Source organism: Ambystoma mexicanum, chromosome 9 (genome assembly GCF_040938575.1).
Source record: "Ambystoma mexicanum isolate Mex_15411 chromosome 9, UKY_AmexF1_1, whole genome shotgun sequence".
Taxonomy (NCBI): Eukaryota; Metazoa; Chordata; class Amphibia; order Caudata; family Ambystomatidae; genus Ambystoma; species Ambystoma mexicanum.
In genome coordinates, this window is record NC_090931.1 from 1,436,956,579 (window position 1) to 1,436,977,880 (window position 21,302).

Here is a 21,302-nt window from a genome sequence, read left to right on the forward strand (position 1 = left end):
GACGGCAGGTCTGGTATTAAAGGGCTGGTATAAACATAAACTGGCACTTTACCGGACCGGCCGACTACAGGTTATCTGGTGGGTCACCCGAGTTACCTCTGCAAGAAGCTGGAGGTAAGGCATCCACTTTGCCGGAAAAAAATTGTGTTATTGCCGGCAACAGTATTGTCGGTGCTGGTAATGATGGCACATCTCCCCACGGAGTCCTACTCCATGAATGAGGATTTACACCATCATTCTGGCACTCATAATCCAGTGGTAATGCTGCTGGAGCGATTGCCAGAAACAGTAATAGCATTTAACATTATCCTGGATGATTTACCGCCAGGATACCAGCAAGGTTGTAATGAGGCCCATTGACTCTCTCGGCTTGTGGAGGTACAAACATGTACCTATTTTAGACAGTATTTTGTATTTGTATTTGTATCGTGCTTTACAGCAAAACGCCTTACAGATGAAAACGGTACATCAAGTATGAACTTTAGAGAAAAGAACCAAAACAAATTAGTAGAAAACAGATGTTAATTGAGAAGGGTACGAGAGAGAGAGTAGGAGGAAAGGGAAAGAATGTGGATCAGAAGCGCGTTCCAGTGCAGTGGGGCCCACAAAATAAAAGAGTGTATGCGTGATTGTGCACATGGTGGACCGTGAGAAGAAATAAGGAATTGCAGCAAAGCAAACAAGCCGGGGAGTAGAAAGACACAAGCGAAGAAAGATAATGTGGAGAGATATTGTGATGTGATTTCAAGACTAAACAGAAAAGGTTACATTTAAGGCGATAGCGGAGGGGAGCCAGTGCAGAGAAGAAGGGGCAGGTGAAATAGAGTTCCTAATACTGGAAGTTGGCCTACTTGTACGTGCTCCTAGATTGAAATAGAAACAGAGACATATAGGGCCTCATTATAAGTTTGGCGATGCAGGAAAAGTGGCAGGAAAAGTGGTGGTAATTCCACTATCACCCCTTTCCCCGCACCGCCAAACTACAAGTTTGCCGGTGTGGGTTAACTGATTTACCTCCAGCCAATCGCTGGAGGGAAATCAGGCCCCAGCCAGCAGAAAACAGTGGGTATTCCCTGCACCAGTATCACTGGTGACGGTAATACCATCACTTCCCCCCCATGGAGTCCTATAGGGCTCCATGGAACAGGCAATTTCCAACGGTGCTGGAACGTGTAATATCCCAGTACTTCCAGGATGCTAGGTGCCAGTAGTGGTAGGTTCAATTTTCGATATCCCAAAAGAATTACCGTCAGGATACCGGCAAAAACAAAATGTCCCCCGTAGCCTTTACTCCTTAGCCACGGAGACCAATGTCCCCCTATTGAAGGGCCAAGAATAATCAGAGAACACACCTCTTGAAAATTCAGAGAAAATAGCAATCAGACGATTAGGCAATCACAGTAGCTTATCAACATGATATCCAACCTTGGAGCTTTGACATGGCTTCCGGGCGACATGCAGCCCTCTACAGAAGATCTGCGTAAGAACTCACCTCGGCTGAAGACCACGCTCTCATAGGGGATCTTATTCTTGGTCTCCAGGCTGGAGCAGTTCCAGCGATGCTCCTTGAACTGGTGCTGGCATTCGTGGATGGCAATCTGGATTCCCTGGATGGCCGAGGCGGTCACGTCGGGGTTCCTCATGCAGACCTCCAGCTGCCGCCGGGTGAGGCCCGGAAGGGTCAGGCAGACAGTGTTAGCGTTCAACACGGGATCAGATGGGATCTTCAAACCCAAAATCTCGTTGGAGGTGGAGCTAAAAAGAAAACAGGACAAAGCAGTGAGCTGGAGGACTTCCTATGTCTTCTACAGTGGGGTAGAGCCCAGTAAGAGCCATTGTTGGCCTTTTAGGCCACACGTGGATCAGGAATTCAGGGACCAGGCATGGGGACTTCAGAAGATTCCATATGCTCCTTGGAAGCACTGTGAGTCATTGTTAAGCTGACTGCAGAGATAAACAGTATGCAAAGTAGATGCTGATGTATGGAACATTTTAAAGGGCCTCATTATAAGTTAGTCGGTTCAGTATAAATGCAATGGTAATAATGTCACTGCCGCATTACCGCACGACCCAACTATGAGTTTAGTGGAGAGGTGGAAGATTCTCCTCATGCTAAGAGCTGGCGGTAAAACCTCCACCTTTCTGCCATAATACATTAATTTAGGTAGAGTGTTACCGCCAGTGTAATTCTGCCAAGATCCCCCATGGAGTCCTATGGACTCCAATTAATGGGGACTACTGCTGGCTACCACCACTTGTAATCCGGCGGTAATGCCACCGGACCAAGTGGCGGTAACAGTAATTCCATTTTGTGGTATCTGGCAGATTTACTGCCAAGGTTGCACCAAATTTGTGATGAGGCCCTTAATCTGAAACACCAGCGTAATCACTTAAGGTATGGTGACTGCCATAACTGAATGAGTAAATGTTGGAGAAAATGAGTGAGTGAATGGATGTGTGAGTGCCCGAGTGAGTTCGTGACTGAGTGCTTGAGTGAATGAATGAATGGATGGGTGAGCAAGGGAGTGAATGTGTGTGTGAGGGAATGAGTGAATGAATAGAGAGGCACATGGATGTATGAGTGAGGGTGAAAAAGGGCAGGGAGTAAGCACCTAACTGTTTGTGACAGTGTGAAATTCTTTAGCATTCTCTCAAATCTTGTGTTCATTTCTTATTCATTAATTCATGTATTCGTGCATTTCACATTTCTGTTTAGTGTGGTCCAGGTCAGTTAAGAGCTGTACATTAAAAACATCAATCGCAAAAAAGTCAATTTCAATAGAGAGGGTCATTTAATTGGAAGCACATACCAATGGTACACCGGCATAACAAACTGAGGGTACATTTCGTATGTGTTATTGACAATATTATGGACGTGATCATAGCACTACTGCTATAAAATGTGTGTACACCCTCACAAAGATACCTCCCGCTATCAGGCATAGAACACACTTCACCTATTACTCTTTGAAAAATACTCTGGGCAACCTCAGGGAGTCCTACTGTCAGGGCGCCAAAACAAAACACTTTCCAGAAATCTCGAGGACTAGAATTAGCATAGTAAATTATCCTCTGCTATTATGTTTAGGGGGGAGGGGCTACTTTCATAACCCCACCCCTTGATATGCACAATTCTAATCTCAGTCTTCTGTGTATTACATGTTCAAAGAACCACCGGCATCCATGGTCCCCTATGGGGATTGCTGAAATCGGACTCAAGTACCAACAGCAGGCCTGCTTCCCTAACCTCAAAAGATGGATTCCAGGCTCAGACATAGAACAGGAAATGTGCTCCCCCACCGTCAAAAATATATAATCCAGGATCACACATAGAAAAGCAGACATGATTTGTCACTCTGAAAAAGATGGAATCTGGGATCAGACATGGAAGAGCATACATGCCTGCTCACCCTCAAAAAGATTGAATCTAGGATCAGAGGTAAAACAGCAGACACGCTCGCTCACCCTCAAAAGATGGAATCAAGGATCAGATATAGAGCAGCAGAAGAGCTGTCTCACCCTCAAAAAGACGGATTCCAAGTTCAGACATAGAACAGCAGACATGCTCCCTCGCCCTCAATGAGATGGAATCCAGGATCAGACAAAGGACACGTTCCCTCACCCTCAAAAAGATGAAAACCAAGATCAAACATTGTACAGCAGACGCCCTCGCTCACCTTCAAAAAGATGTATTCCAGGTTCAGACATAGAACAGCAGACATGCTCTCCCACCCTCAAAAAGTTAGATTCCAGGTTCACACATAGAAAAGCAGACATGATCTCTCACTCTCCAAAAATAGAATCTGGGATCAGACATGGAACAGAAGGCATGCTCGCCCACCCTCAAAAAGATGGAATCCAGGATCAGGCATAGAACAGCAGGCACCCTTGCTCACCCTCAAAAAGATGGAATGCAGGATCAGGCATAGAATAGCAGATGTGCTCCCTCAAAAGAATGGATTCGAGGTTCAGACATATAACAGTAGATGTGCTGTCTCACCCTCGAAAAGATGCAATCCAGAATCAGACATAGACCTGCAGACACACTTGCTTACCCTCAAAAGGATAAAACCCAGGATCACACATAGAACAGCAGATGTGATCTCCAACCATCAAAAAGATGGAATCTAGGGGGAGACATAGAACAGCAGACTTGCTTGCTCACCCCCAAAAAGTTTGATTTCAGGATAAGACACTGAACAGCAGAAACACTTGTTCGTCCTCAAAAAGGTGGAATCCAGGATCAGACATAGCGGCAAACATGATCTCTCACCCCAAAAAAGATGGAATCTGGGATCAGACATAGAACAGCAGACACGCTGGATCACCCACAAGAAGATGGAATCAAGGTTCAGACACAGAACAGCAGAAACACTTGCTCACCCTCAAAAAAATATAATCCATAATTACACATCGAACAGCTGGCATGCAAGGTACAGTGTTTTTGTGAACCTACAATGATGGGTGAAAAATGCGAGGCTAAACAAGTGCAGTTAAGCATATTTTTGAAACAGCATTTGAAGAGTGTAATGCCATTAGATGGCTGTCTTGCACTAGGGTATTTCCAGAACGTGCCAGATATGTAGGTGTAGCCCCTGAAGAAGTTCCAAGATTTATTCTAAGGTGAAGGAACGAAACATGTAGGGTACAGATCGTGCGGAATAGAACGTGGTGATTTATTAGAGCACTGTAGGGTTGATGTGTTTATCAGTCTTATGTTACTAGAACGGGAACACTTCATTGGCACGCTGCACTTTATGGTCACGTGTACTGTATAGTCGGTTGTAATAATTGTACTTATGTGTGACGTATGATGTCTGGCTTGTGTGTTAGTCTTTTTTACTATGTACTTCTACGTTTCTGGTGAATTTCCCTTCTATATAATGTAGGTATGAATATGTTGTAGTACAATGAAGACTATTTTGTAATGAAACTTCTGGTGTCAGAATTTTAAGTGTAACACGCACTGGCCGTGCAGGGGCTTCTATTGTGTTTTCACATCTCTCTTGTGACCTTATGTTAGAAAGACTTTGGATGATGGATGATTCCCTGCTAGCTCGATCAGATCGTTTTAGATTGTTCAACTTTGATCCCCCACCCCCAAACGGTGGCCACGTTTATCAAGGCAGAACTGGGCAGAGGACCTAAAATGTGAGGTGCCTGCAGAATAATGGGGGGAATCGATGGGGGACATGGGTTCTATAAAGCTGGACCTCCATGTATGCCTCATTTTACAAAAGGTTATTTGCAGTATACGCTGATCACCTTAGCGCAAGGCTCTGCAACCTTCTACTCTTTAGCTTTTTTCGACTACAATTCCCATGATCTCTCACCACTGACTATGATGGAAAGGGCGATGGGGTTTGTAGTCCAAAACATCTGGGGAGCTAACGGTTGCAGATTGCAGCCATAGTGGATGCAGAAACCAGTTTTAAATGTTAATGAATGTGTTGGGGATGTGAGATTGAGATGGGGTTGCGCCACATGCTGTAGGAGTGTGGGACAGTTAACGAGTTCTGGGATGATGTTATGAACAGACTGAATGTGGTGGTGACTGCATGGCCATGTGATTGGGCACCCTGGGTGCCTGGGCTATTCCTCACTCAAGACAAGGGCCGGTTTGACTGGATCAGCTGGGCCCTGATTATAGCCCTGAAGCAGACACTGAATCCCAGGAACCCTAGAAGATATGCACAGGTGGAAGACAGGATCCCTGAGCTCCAATTGTATCAAAGTATGAGACTGCGATGCATGCGCGGCCGGACAAGGAACCCCTCTACTTAGGCCAATGGGAACCATTTCATGAGCTGCATGAATGAACCGCTAACCCTATGCTAATTCCCACGGGGAGCCTAGGACCGTACCACCCCCTGGTTTTACCTCTGGTAAGCAAAGGGAAACTCTGGCTGTCCTCTGTTAGGTGGTATATGTGTGTAGTATGTCTGGTGATGCCTGTGTGTGTCTCCTGTTGTGTAGTGTAGTCTGTTAGGATAGCTCCGGGGCAAAGCATTTGTCTTGAAATCAAGACAACCCAGATTCAAATCCTGGGCCCGTGCTTGCAGACTGGTCTATAGTATGAAGCATGTTATAAAAGATGAATAAATTAGTGTGCGATATGTACACAACGTACATGAAAAACATCGATACAGATCTTCTTTGCTCCTTGGCGACTCTAGTGGAGCAGGGAGGTCTGATTGCTGTACGTCGACTATTTGGATCAGAAATTGACACCATTTTGTACCAGTATTACTCTGTGACAAATGCCTCAGGTATAACTCATTGCCCCCACCCGCTTCCCGTTACCCAAACGCTCACTTATATTATGGGCCTCATTAAAAGTTTGGTGGGCTCGGTAAAAAAGTGGTGGTTTGACCTTCAAGTGGAGGATTTACACCCGGAAATCGCACTGCAGCTAAATCCTCCACCCTGTGTTTACATATTGATGGGATGACCAGAGCCGAATCCATCAAAATCCCTTTCAGTCCAGTGGACCAAAAAAACTGGGTATTTAAACCTCCCTCCCACCACTGGACACAGGACCAAGAGGCGGTGTTGGTAAATGAGTGTGCCGGTACATCAGTGGATTGCCGCTGAATTACCAACAAACCTGTAATGAGGCCCCATGTGTTCACTTTTAAAACATAAATAAATATGGCCAAACTATTATCGTCACATGACATGACAGTCTATCTTTCTATCTTTCTATATCTATTCATCTCTCTTTCCGAAACATTATAGAGTGCTTTAAAAATGCAGCACCACATTATCCCCCGGCACCGCTGCAGATGTGGCTTCATGCAGAGCATTGTGGCATTGTGTTCAGACGGCTGATTCGAGAGCTGATTGCAAAGCACAGAGTGTTCCTGTCCCTGGGAGCAGCACAATGTGCAAGGCCATCAATCTCTTGACAGGTCTTGAATGAGCTTGACAGGTCCCCTGCGAGCATTAATGTTCTGGGGAACAGTATGGTGACAGCCCGTCCTGGGTTTAGTGAGTGTATGCGGCTAAGCCTATTGGAACTGAGTGGAGGATAGCTCAGGGGCAACGCGCTCCCCTTGGAAGCTAGACGACGCGGAGCAACACAGGTTCGATCCACAGGTCCGCGCTTAGAAACCTCTGGGTATTAAGCGCGTCATAACCAATTATAACAGCATAAAAGGGTGTGGCTTGCAGACTGCCTGGGATGGTGGCTTTGGAGGGCTGGTCCCAAAAACAGCTTACAATGTATGCAGTAACTCATAATATTAGAAAATCTGTATGTCCACCCACTGTAAGATACCCATGCACTCGGCTCCTTATAGGTCTGAGTCCTCCGACAAGACATGGACCTGACAAAACCTCTCAACAAACTCAGCGCGGAAAACAGGGGGCTTTGTGCAGCAACTGTGGTGTATTTAGAGAATGATGAGCTAATGAATGTCTGTCCCGGCAAGGTTCTCAATAAGTGACGTGACTATGTATATTAAGTTTTCAATTTGTATTGTGAAAATATATTCAAAAAGAGACAATTGGTGCTCCAAGTCCAGGGTGGTCTCTGGATCTTTCCCTCAAGCTTGGAGGTGCTCCCTTCACATTTGCCCAGGCTCCCTACACCAAGGAGGCTTGCTACAAGATGTGTTCAGTGTAGCCAAGGTCTCCCAGCTGCCTAAGCTATCCCTGATCTTGGGCGGCCCAGGCGCCATAAGCATAGCTATCTATCCCTCTCAGGGACTTCCTAGGTGACCTAAAGCAGGTTATTCTGATGGCTGTGTTGGACCCCCTCTTTGGTGCCAGTCTTTCACTCCCTATCCTCACTCTCCTCTGACACTCCTCTTCACTTTCTCTCACTCTTCATCATTACCACCTTTCCTCTCTTGGTGTTATTGCTTCTGTCACTTCACGTGTCTCCAATCTCCGCCTCTCTTGTAATCTTTTTCTGCCTTTCCCTCCTCCTCCCATTTTTCCCACATGCCCTCCTTCCCCCTCCTGGTCGTATTTCTCCTCTTACTTCTCCTGTCTCTGCTCTCTGTTTCCCACCTATCTCCTCTTCCTCCTAACTCTGCCTCTCACCTCTCCTGTCTCGGCACCCTCCTAACTCTAGTAATTGTACTCCGTTCTCTGAGAGATGCGTAGTTCGAGTTTTATAATGGGAAAGGTGGAACTACAAATCCCAGGATGCAAAGAAAAAACCCAACACTGGTTAAGCACCTAGAGAATGGAATGGGTCATGTTGGCAACTATGCAAATCCATCTTCTCATGGTGCAAGCAGGTAGATTTGGGCATTAAATCCTTTGTTTTCAATATCTCAAAATAACATAAAAACATTGTCAGGTGATATTATTAGTGGAGATAGTTTATGGGGTTATTGGGACCGAGGGATGCAGGGGTGTCCTGTGCTCCATTAAAAAAAATATGGGGGCTGCGGGTGTGTCCCCCACAGGTTCCATGCCTTAATATTGCTGCAAAAATTTGGCGATATTCTTGTATGGTGATACATTTCGATATATTTGCTGCGATATTAACACATGGAACCCATAAAACATGCCATTTTTTTCCATTAATGTTTATTTTGTTAATGTGTATGTATTGGTATTACCATTTTTAAAAACATTGTTCACGTTTTACACCTAGCACAGAACGCTTCGGGCCGTGCCCATTATTTGGGCCACACCTCCTTGTTACAGCCCCCTGTCCCCCCACCTAAAGCACTGCCAGGGAACAGTTTTGGTTGGGCGCATGCCTGTTCGCTGGCTCACCCACCCTTCCCTTCCAGTGGCAGTGCACAGGGTTAGATTCAGGTCATGCCTGGGACACTGGCACACACGGCATCCGCTCCTGGTGCCAAAATACGAGGTTAGGATCAGTGCCCGCCTGGGACATTGGCACACACAGGCCCCCTTCCAGGTGCTAGGGGACAGGACTCGGTTCGATGAACGCCTGGGACATTGGCATACGCTGCCTCCCATCCTGGTGCCAGGGTTCAGAGGTAGGCTCCGTGCATGCATGCAAGCAACACTGGCACACTCCCCTCCTGGTGCCAGGGTACCAGCAGAACGCTGGGCTACAGGACACTCCTGTTTGAACAATGTGGGATGGGTGGTGCAGGAGAAGGCGGGCAGGAAGGAACAGTTGTACAATGTTAAGTGTTTAAAGCTCGACTTCCCACCGGCAGGATCACAGGAAGCGCCAACTAATGTAAGGCAGCGACGCACGTTCCAGTGAGTGGTGCAAAAAAGCGCTGCGCTTCAGTGTCCGACACCATCACGGTGCCCAGCCCAGCGCGACCTGCAACGTCAGTCCAAATGCAAGCTCACTCCGTTCCAAACTAAAGGCCATAACTATCCACGAAGGCGCACAAAATCAAACAATACTCAAGCAAAACATACGTACGCACGCAGCAATTATAGAACGTGCATGGTGGAAGGTGAGCAAGCGTCCTGCTTTTCGGAAACATGACGTCAGACGCATGCTGGGAGAGGGTCGAGGTGGGCATTCCATTTGCCGCCTGGACACAGTCGCTAGCAATGTGAGCTGGGAGCCTGGGTCTTTGATTAACAGGGGTCTATAACATCAGTCTCTCTGGATTTGTAGGGCTTCTGCTCCCATCAACCATAGCTAGCATAGTCTATGGTGGGGGATCATGGGAGTCGTAGTTCAAAACATTTCTCCAGTGTGAAGACCTCTGGATTAAGCCAATCATGTGTACACTTGGGAGCGATGTGGCGCATCAGTCAGGCAGCCATCTTCCTGCTGTGGTTGAAGGACGGGCAGCACATGGACGGTCCTGTGTACCTACTGCACTCATTCACCTCCCCATTGGTGGTGGTGGTGGCCATAAAGATAACGTTGAGATCAAATGATGTGGTCTGTCTGGATTTCAACGTCTTCAGGAGATCATTAACTTCAACCTATCAAATTCTAAGAGATTTCGACGCAGAGGGAAATCCTGGGTGGTGATCACACAGAATCTTTGGAACAACCCCCCCTTGGCCCCCCAAATTCCAGAAGCCTTGAAAAGAACTGTGGCAGATTCAGGAAACAGCTGGGGAACATTTTCCTCCGAAGCACCTTCCCTGACACCATCTGTATACAATCCATGTAGCTTCTGTTGGAAACTCATTGAGCTTTGCCCGACTGGAAAGACTTGGACCTTACTAAACCACCCCTCATCTCCATCTGCTTCAACCTCCCATTCACTTTAGACTTTGCCCAACAGGAAAGACTTGGACCTTACCAAATCACCCCACATCTCGATCTACTACAACCTCCCATCCCCTTTGAGTTTTGCCAGACATGAACGGCTTGGACCTTACCAAATCACCCCACAGATCGATATACTGCAACCTCCCATCCCCTTTGAGCTTTGCCAGACAGGAAAGACGTGGACCTTACTGAATCACCCCACTTCTCCATATACTGCAACCTCACATCCCCTTTGAACTGTGCCAGACTGGAAAGACTTGGACCTTACTAGACCACCCCATCTCTATCTACTGCAACCTCCCATCCACTTCGAGCTTTGCCAGAATGGAAATACTTTGGCCTTATTAAACCACCCCTCATCTCCATCTACTGCAACCTCCCATCCCCTTTGAGCTTTTCCAAGTTATTGAGACCTGAAGCTGCGTTCTCCGGACAGATCATCTACCAGTATTTACCACATGGTTGATGTCAGGGTTGACAGGGAACTGTCATAGAAAGGGGACCTGACTCTAACAAGTTGCAGCACACCCAACCTGTTGCTTGCGTTGATCCCTGGTGTTGGCCAACCTTGACGTCCAAGCCCCCATTTCTCTTCAGATGTGCCACCCAATCCCTGGACCCCATTTCTGATCTGTCAATGTAATTCCTATTTGGTGCCTTCCCTCTGACCTTTCCATGGGGCTATGTTGCAACAAATAAAACATCAATCCCGGAATCCTGCTGGAGGAGTAAAAAGGAAGACCCCTGCCAACACCTCCAGCGAGGAAGTGGCCAAATGTGCAACACCAATTAAAGGCTGAGCGCCAAATGTTAACACCACATAGTGGCAATAGCACCCCACCATGAGATGTGCCTTAGTAGGAGGAGCAGGTAGAGAGACTCTTGTCCGCCCTGGACCCCCAGGCTCACCAAGGTCCTGAGGACCTGCAGCCAGAGTAGGGAGAAAACCATAGAAGCGAACTCTCTACTGGAGCACTGTGTCCTGCTAAGAGGTCATATCCTCAGTGGAACAAAGCCAGGCTGGAGACAGTTCAAAGACAAACATCTGTAATAGTGCCATGTTTCAAACAGAGTGATGCTAACATCTAAATAATAATAATGTGGTCTTGTAAAGCACCCTTCTTCTATTGTTGATGGCCATGCTGCGCTTGGCTCTGGCCAAGAAGAGAACTAAACCACCCTTCTTCCATTGTTGATGGCCTGGCTGTGCGTGGCTCTGGCCAAGAAGAGAACTAAACCACCCTTCTTCCATTGTTGATGGCCTGGCTGCGCTTGGCTCTGGCCAAGAAGAGAACTAAACCACCCTTCTTCCATTGTTGATGTCCTTGCTGCGCGTGGCTCTGGCCAAGAAGAGAACTAAACCACCCTTCTTCCATTGTTGATGGCCTGGCTGCGCGTGGCTCTGGCCAAGAAGAGAACTAAACCACCCTTCTTCCATTGTTGATGGCCTGGCTGCGCGTGGCTCTGGCCAAGAAGAGAACTAAACCACCCTTCTTCCATTGTTGATGGCCTTGCTGTGCGTGGCTCTGGCCAAGAAGAGAACTAAACCACCCTTCTTCCATTGTTGATGGCTTTGCTGCGCTTGGCTCTGGCCAAGAAGAGAACTAAACCACCCTTCTTCCATTGTTGATGGCCTTGCTGCGCGTGGCTCTGGCCAAGAAGAGAACTAAACCACCCTTATTTCATTGTTGATGGCCTGGCTGTGCGTGGCTCTGGCCAAGAAGAGAACTAAACCACCCTTCTTCCATTGTTGATGGCCTGGCTGTGCGTGGCTCTGGCCAAGAAGAGAACTAAACCACCCTTATTCCATTGTTGATGGCCTTGCTGTGCGTGGCTCTGGCCAACAAGAGAACTAAACCACCCTTATTCCATTGTTGATGGCCTTGCTGCGCTTGGCTCTGAACAAGAAGAGAACGCCGTGAAGTTGTTAGTCGGATGGCAAGTGAGGCATTCAAGTCCGACATACCCGGCTCCTGTGTGTCGTTGTGCTACTATGTGATTGGTGAAGTTATTTGGGAATGTCTTATGCAGATGGGAGAGCCCAGGACTGATGAGGGAGAAAGTGCTTAGGGCTCTGTTGTCTCTTAATGTGGGGGAGTGTTATCGATTTGGAGAGAGGTGATTCAGGTATTGAAAGGTGGTGTGTGTGAGATTGGTTAAGCCAGCGACCTCCATCAGTTGGGGGTGGACGTTCATGTGTGGTGTGAGGTGGAAAGGGGAGGAATTAGCTGGAGGTTGGTTACTTGGGTCCATGGATAAACGGGGGTAGCGATAGTGTGGCAGGAATGGTTAGATACCAGGTATGAACCCTCCAGGAGTAAAATGGTGTGCGAAATGGAGGCTAGCCAGATGTGTTCAGTGGTAGGTCTTTAGTTTCTTATGGTTGTGTGAAGTATGACCCATATAAGATAGGTTATGGTACGTTGGTCACTAGAGTGCAAGCAGGTTCTTTGATGGGCGGTGGTTCAGGCCGGGTTCGGCAGTGTGCGGGTTTCCATGGTGATCTTGTATGTGGGGAATGAGTGAGAGTTCAGGAACAATCAAGAGATGGCACAAATCATGCATGTGCATGCTGCAGGGACCTTATACATATACCTTGCACTGGTGCAAATGCAATTGTGCATGATATTAGTGATATTAACAGAACTATCAATGCATTATTTCACCAGGGGAATGTTTGCCCTAGTACTAATATCATGCAAAATAGATTGTGCACAGTACTGTAGATGGGTGTAGGGCTACAGTAGGGGTCTGCAACGTGCGCATATCTAGATGTTTTGGACTACAAATCCCATGATTCTTCCACATTGACTATGCAGGCTAGGTATGATGGTAGTTGTAGTCAGAAACATCTGGTGATCCAAAGGTTTGAGAATCCCGGGCAGGCGAGAAATTGTAATGTTTTCAGCAGCCATGTGTAAGCTGATGAATCCATGGAAAGGTCACTGCAAACATAGTGATACTCACAGGAACGATGTGAATGGCCCCGCAGTGCAAATAGGCTCAGGAACTGTTCAGGGAGATGGAAGTGTGGGAGGGCCTAAAGCACAGAAGACGGAGGAAAGTCTGTGGGTTTAGCACGGATATACACCAATCAGATTCAAGATAGAGAGCAACACCCACGGATATACACCAATCGGATTCAAGATAGAGAGCAACACCTTTAGCCAGTGTGCAGCCACTTAACACAAAAAAACAATCTTGGTATTAAGATATGGAATGGCCTTTTAAAAGGCCCGCCGAGGTAGTGGACGGCTGTAGATCCATCCGTAGGTTTGAAGGGAGGATGGTGGTTGGATGGCTTAATGGATGGATGTATGAACAGATGGAGTTGGACGGAAGAATAGAAGATAGACGGGAGAACTGGCCTAATGGATGAATGAATGGATTAGGAAGGATGCAGTTGGACAGACGGGGGAAGGTGATAGCTGACATAATCTGCTTGCATGCAGCATGTACAGCAAATCATACATGATCACGCACCAACATGGATGGATGGATAGGTGAATGGACAGACCAAAGAACTGATGCAAGGGCGGATGGATGAAGTTGAGGAGGAGTTGACAACATGATGGATGCCTGTATGAATCAGTGGACAGTCGGCTGGAGGGATGTATGAATGGTTGGCTGGGTTGGGGAAGGTGAAGGCATATGTTGGACAGATGGATGGAGTGGTTTATGTATAGGTGAATGGGTTGGGGGGATGGATACAATGCATGAAGCCTCTATGCATTGAACTATGATGAATGGATGAATAAGTAATAGATGTATATAACACAGAAACGTATTCAATAGATTTTTCAATGGGCAGATCACTGGCAAATCATGGGTTACTGAATGCCATATGTTGACACTTGATGGAACCACGTGTAATTTTTAGATGGATTGATCAAAAATGGGTGTTCACAGACAGGGCAGAAATGATCTCACCACACAAGGAGGACATTGGAGGACCTTTAGGGTCTTTCCTCATTGTAATTGCTTGTGTTGGGTACACACTGTGTCCTAAGTCACAGCCCCTGCAATCAGCCTCGTAAAGCGCCCAAACAAGGGGATTCCACTGAGTTGTATTTCTGGCTTAGGTTAATTGCAGGCCACAGGCAAAACAAACATGAGAACTTGGAAGCGGCAATTATCTTAATCTTCCTTTTCATCCAAAGAAAATGAAAAGTATCAGTTGAAAGATTTCAAATATTGTTTTAATTAAGCACTAATCCGCGCGCCAAGGCCTGAACCAGTAATTTGCCACTGCAGCCTACGGGGGACTAGCGCTATTAGGGTGGTGATCTTTGTGCAGTGTGTTGACCTCCCATTTTGATTCTTACAAGTGGTACAAATCACACCAGTGGAAACGGGGTTGGGGGTGAGGGGGGCAAGACATATGACCCACACCCTCTTCCCCCCTAATGGGGCATCAACTGACACCTCCCCTGGGCTTGGGGACTGTGATTTACATTTCTCCCTGTCACCATTGTGGTGTACGTTATGTTATGTGATTTGTACTGCGCACCGCTGCCATTTTCATGGTCCCCAGACTGTCTGGGTTCTGAAAAGGACATCTTGTAGGTGTCAATTTCACTGGATGTACTTGATATGATAGGTTATTTATAATGCGCTTAATACCCAGAGGTTTCTAAGCACGGATCCGGGGATCGAACCTGTGGTGCTCTGTGTCCCAAGATGAGCACGTTCCCCCTGAGCTATCCTCCCGAGACCGAGACTTAAGAAGCAGACAGTTTCCTCTTTCCCTCCTTCCTTGGGTTGTGATTAGGGGGAGGTGCCAGGTTCAAGAGGCAGCTTGTTCCGGGAATGGCTCACTGTGGCTGTCGACAGATGGGGTTCTTAGCCAGGGCAGAATCAGTGCGGCGCCTCAGCGCCCACTGAGGAAATGACAGAGACATTTCAGTGTTAATTTAGACATTTTTATAGAACTGTTGCATGCAAACCTGTATCTACGTTCTCCCAATCTTTGGCAGGAAAGGGGACCGAACCATTTAGCCAAATTGATTTGCCAAGGAGTTTTCAAATAGGCCTTGTTTTGGAAGCTGGGATTAGAAGGCAGGTCTTTTTTTTTTACTTCAGAGCCACTGGTTCGACCAGTAGGCCAGAGTCTGGAATGTTAATATAGTCTAACAGCATGCTGCTGTGGGCTGCATAGGCTGTTAAAACCTGTGAGCCGAGTTAGCCTGAGTGAACGATGTCGGCAGGCTTTAAAATCCTCTTGGCCGGAATTTACGGGCTACAAGGGTGAAAGTACCCGGACTGGTAGCCCATATGCTAGCCTAGGTTTCAATATTGGGGAAGACGACCACGCTCCGAATGCAATGCGTTCGGTGCCACCAATATGTCTCCCAGAATTCAGACATCAGAAGATGTCTGACCCTTTCTAATTCCACAGAGAAGGAACACCGGGAGGCTGGCAACAAGGTAAGTTAAGAAAATAAATAAAAGCTGGGCCGTGCAGCAAACCCTCATGTAGCATAGGAATGCAAGGCAATACCACCAGTTAATGCCCACACCGCCAACTATCTGATAGTGTGAGAAGCACTTCCCTGATGCGGACATGATTTATAAAATGACAAATTCCCAAGGGAGCCTTGCAGCTGGGATTGGAACAGGGTGGTTCGAAGCCCTGCAAGCCATCATACTACCCTTCAATATAGCATTGAGTTCTGCGTACACAGCCCCTGCTCATGTCCATTCGTCCAGGTAATAAGTGTCCACGCTGTATCGATCACTGGCCTTCTCTAAACTCTACAGTAGAGCTGTCTCTATGTCGGCGAGCACGCGAAGCAAGCTACTGGTTGAAACATGGCGACAAACCACTGGTAATATGGTCGGTTACTTCGTCCAGAGCACGAGCCTAACTGGAGTAATGTGAAAATAGCTCCTTGTCTGAAAAAAGCGTAGTTACTCTGTTTCTTTCTTACAGGGCGTGTACACAGCAGAAATCCTTGCGCAGGCAACCGCCCTACTTTTCCGCAAGACAGACAACTCTGCCATAGATTAGCCGTAGGTTTTGGTGTAGCGGTGTAGTAAATGTAATGGACCCTCAGGGCGTGCATTCAAGCAGGTCTTTCATGCAGGGTTATGGAAATTATGCTTCCGGGCACAGCCTATTCTTGCTTGCCCTGTGGCCAGCAAGGGTAAGGGAGAGCAGTAATAGGCCACTGATGTCCATTAATGCCCTTGTCGATGGGCGGGGACAGAGATATGTGACGGCATTAGCTCTGCTAAAAAGAAGTAGTTTTAATGGAGAGGAGGAGACAAGTTGTGAGGCACTGGTGCTTGGCTTTAATTCCATAAGCGATATATATATATATGCCAAAAGACTGATAGCACAATTTATTTATTTGCATTTTTAAAGCGCTCACACAGCTGGGGGCATCGAGGCACTGTTACGGAATTTGTTGTTGACTTAGTTGCATATTTATAATGCACTTAAATACCCAGAGGTTTCTAAGCGTGGACCTGGGGATCGAACCTGTGTTGTTTCGTGTCGTCTTGCTTCCAAGGCGAGCACGTTGCCACCGAGCTATCCTCCCGGTCGCACATTATGTAATTTTATCGAGCAGCAAGAGGACAGATCCTAGATGTGCGGCTGGTACTGCATGCTGCCAAGGCATCATCATGCACGTGCACAGGGCGCATACATGCTAAGGAGCAGTGCATGATGGGAGAAGCAATCATAAAGTTACCACATCCGGGGTGGGGGGTATCTCTTTTGATACCACCTTACAGGGGACCCCAACAGAGACCGCTGAGCGAGCAGACCAGACTCCTCTTTTCAGTCACCTAGCCAGGACTTGAAGAGGGCACTGAACCTACGTTTCTGGAGTTAATGCTTTTTGAGGGAAAATCCACTAGGTTTTTGAGTTCTTGTGGGCAGAACAGCTCATGTTGGAATACAAAAGCAACACATTTTTTCATTCGTTTTCACGTTGTGTATAGGCGACATACAAATGTCCAATTTAAAAAAAACAAAAAAACACTAACGGGTGTTTGCCGAGAGCATTTCTTAGACCCAAATGGAAGTGCTCATGCCTGGCATAAGGGTTTTTAGTTTGTCTCTCATTCAGTTCTGTGGCAGTGGGAACATGGTCTTTGCATTGATTGGCACTTTAAGGCCTGCCAGTGAAAATGTGCTCACTGGATCCTGAGGGTTCGTTTGCGAATGGACAGCTCGGTACCTGGTATGTGCCAGGCCCCAGCCACTCACACACTTGGGTTCATGTGTCCAATGGTCGGAGAGCTCGCTGTGGAGAAGGTTAACAACACTACGAGATGTGTGCAGGAGTTGCCTGCAGGTCGTGTGCCCTGGCGACCAGTCCCACCCATCGTGTTGTGAATCATGGCTTTGTGTGCAGGGGACTGTAATGGCAGCCTGCAAGGGCCACTTCGACCCTCACGTTTTTTCTGCGAATTAGTCTCCATATGAGGGGAAATGCCCATCCCAGACATGTGCAAGGTTATGTCTCCCTCAAACAAGAGGCTTCGCTGGAGACAGGACCCACGGGGCACCTGCCCGGGATATGACTGGTATGGCTCTCTGGTCTCATCTCCTCAGGCTGCCACCCTTGAATTACTCCATATGGGGCCTCCAGAACTCCTAGGCATGAAAGAGGTATACCTAAGGGGTTTTAAAAATCTAAACCACACTTGCCGAATTTGGCAATAAATCGCTTTACAGTATTGCAAAAACATGAATCACAATTGCTCCCTCAGAATTTGAAAAGGTAACAAGTTTGCATTTTTCACACTATACTTTCACAGAGCATCTATTAGGTTTTTAAATACCCTGGCAATACTCAGACCCACCCTGAGACAATACATGCCAATTTCAATTTATTATATGAGGTCTACTGAAGAATTCGGCTATACACAGACACACCCGGCGACAATAAAGGCCAGTTTCCATACATAATATGCAGTCTATCTAATAATTCCGTTATTTTCAGACCAACCCTAGATAATAAATGCTAGTTTCCATTAATTATCGACAGTCTAAATATGCATTTCCCGGTGTAGTGAATCATGTGGTTATTCACATTTCCATCTTGAGGTATTAAATGAACGTTTCTATTCACTATACACAGCCTAGTGATGCATTGCCCAGCTTATTTAATAATGTGGTTATTTACAGAGCCACCCTAGATAATACATTCTAGTTTCCTGTCATCGTCTGACGTCTAAATACGCAGGTCCCAGGATATTGAAGGATTTGGTTATACACAGCCTTACACTCAGATAATAAATGCCAGTTCCCTTAATTATACATTGTCTATCTAGGCAGTCTCCAGGATGTTTAATGCTTTGGTTATTTACATACCCACCCTAGATAATAAATGCCCATTTCTATTCAATATCTGCAGTCTAAATATGCAGGTCCCAGGATATTGAAGGATTTGGTTATACACAGCCTTACACTCAGATGATAAATGCCAGTTCCCAATCGTTATACACAGTCTATCCATGCAGTTCCCAGGATATTGAATGATTTGGTTATTTACAGGGCCACTCCTGATAATAAATGCTTGATTCGATTCATCATCTGCTGTCTATATATATGCAGGTTCCAAGAAACGGGATGATTTGGTTATACATTGACTAACTCTCAGATAATACATGCTAGGTGCCCTTCATTGTACTCACTCTATCTATGCAATTCCCAGGATATGTAATTATTTGCTTATTTACAGACCCACTATAGATAATAAATGTGAGGTTTCATTCATTATCTGCAGTCGAAATATGCAGGTCCCAGGGTATTGAATGGTGTGGTTCTACACCGCCTTTCACTCGGATAATAAATGCCGGTTTACATTCCTTATACAGAGTCTATCCATGCAATTCCCAGGATATGTTAATGATTTCGTTATTTACAGACCCACCCTGGATAATAAATGCTAGTTTCCATTAATTATCTGCTGTCTAAATATGCAGGTCCCAGGGTATTGAATGGTGTGGCTATACACAGACTCACTCTCAGACACTACATTCCAGTTTCCATTCATTAAACTCAGGCTATCTATGAGGTTCCCAGAATGTTTAATGCTTTGGATATTTACAGACCCACCCTAGATAATAAATGCTAGTTTCCATTAATTATCAGCAGGCTAAATATGCATTTCTCGGTGTAGTGAATGATGTGGTTTTTCGCATATTCCTCTTGAGGTATTAAATGAACCTTTATATTCATGATATACAGCCTAGTGAGGCAGTGCCCAGCCTATATAATGAATTGGGTATTTACAGACTCGCCCTAGATATTATGGGGCTGAGTCATGGAATTATTTGCCCTGAAAAACAGAGTTTTGTGCGCCATTCCGCCCGCAAATCCCTGTTTAACGAATGGGGATTTGCGGCCAGAATGGCGCACAAATCCCCGATTTGCAGCGCAGAAATTCCATGAAGCAGACCCTAAATGTCAATGTCCAGTCATTATATGCAGACTATCTATGCAGTGTTAAGGATATTTAATGATTTGGTTATTTTTGTTGATTTTTTATTGTGCATTAATGGGTGAAATAAACCTTAAACACATGTATTTAATAAAACGTTGTAGAAAGGATCTAGAATGTGTATGTTAAAATACAGAATACAAAATACAATATAATACAGAAAAATCATCTAGTTAAAATGAACTGCTGGATACTGTGTACTTACCATCAATCATTATAAAATCTTAGGAAGTAAAGGGGTTTGTTTTATATATAGGGTTTACATAAAAGCACAGGGATCAGGAAAGGTCATGGGTACAGTTATTGGCACATTTCCATATATAAAAATCAGAGGCCATAATTACAACAGATTCTGCACCCATAATGAAACTCCAGAATGGATCTCCCTCTCTCTGTTGAGGGTTTGCAAGAAACTGAGCATAGCCCTAATCATAACATTTAGACATCTTTGCGCATTGAGTTAGCACATGACGAGCAGTCTCGATTTCGCTTCCACACATACGACACAATGGTTTTTCACTGGGAATCTTTTTCCACCTCCCCGTCTATGTTCAAGCATGGGTAATATGTTACATCGAAGGTAGGTTGTGAATTTACGGATTGGGAGTGGACAGAGTATTTATTAGTGTGGAGCCCCGTAAATGCTTTCTTACAGTATTCAGTACACATTGCTTTAGCTGCCAAGGAGGCTGTTGGTTCTCTTTTTTAATACTGTTAACCAATTAGGGAGTTTGCTTAGTTCATCCGGTTGGAGGTTTATCAATTCCATATGTCCGTCCCATTGCCGTTTGCCTCATCCCTTGTAGGAAAGTATAGTTGCAGCTTCTTCCATCTAGCTGGACTAGGTGATAATAAACGGAGTCCGGGGTTTCTGCCGCTGATATAGAGTTGGCATTGTTGTGTTATCCAATACTTTCTCAACGATTGAACACCTAACTCGCACCTTAGGGCTTGCACCAGAACTGATTGGGGGACGTCTAAAACTGATTGTCTAAAATTGATCTGAGTATTTTACCCTCGAGTGTTCCAGGAGAATAGCTAAGCCATATAGGATGCTGGAACGATACTTTTGCTAAATAATGTTACTTGGCCTTCCAGGTTGTTTTACCCTTTAGGCGCATGATCTTTTATAGACACGCAATTTTTTCATCACCTTAGAAGTCACCATATTACATTAATACTCGCTAGAGTGTGATTTACATATGTGGAAACCCAGATAGATGTATTTGTCCAACACTTCTAGGGGCGTACCATTCAAGTACCAGTACCATTTGTTACTGTCTGATTTATGCTGATTGCCCAGAGTCATTATTTTAGTTTTACTGATATTTATCTTTAAATTATTTATCTGTGAATACTTAGCGATGGAGGTGATGGAGCGTTGAAGGCCAATGGCCATTTTATCTAACAGAATTGTGTCGTCAGCTTAGGTGAGCCATTGAATCTTTAGGGGGCCCAGTTTAGGGGGGAAGCTTCGTACCATGGAAATTGCCTCCCCATATCCCTCACATACAGATTATACAAAAGGGGTGCAAGCGCACAGCCTTGTCTTAGACCAACATTCGTTTGTAAATCTGTAGTGCTCGCCCCCTCGTAGTTCAAACGGATATCAACACTGTTCTCAGAATATAAAAGAGAAATAAAAATCAGAAGAGTGC

At 45.8% G+C, this 21,302-nt stretch overlaps 1 protein-coding gene across 1 annotated transcript in view; it reads right to left on the minus strand.

The window, feature by feature from the left end:
• Positions 1-21,302, minus strand: part of WNT10A (Wnt family member 10A) — a 106,471-nt gene that overhangs the window by 60,383 nt on the left and 24,786 nt on the right. The window contains exon 2 of the mRNA XM_069616858.1: positions 1,493-1,755. Coding sequence (XP_069472959.1) covers positions 1,493-1,755 — 263 coding nt within the window. The remainder of the gene's footprint in view (positions 1-1,492; positions 1,756-21,302) is intronic.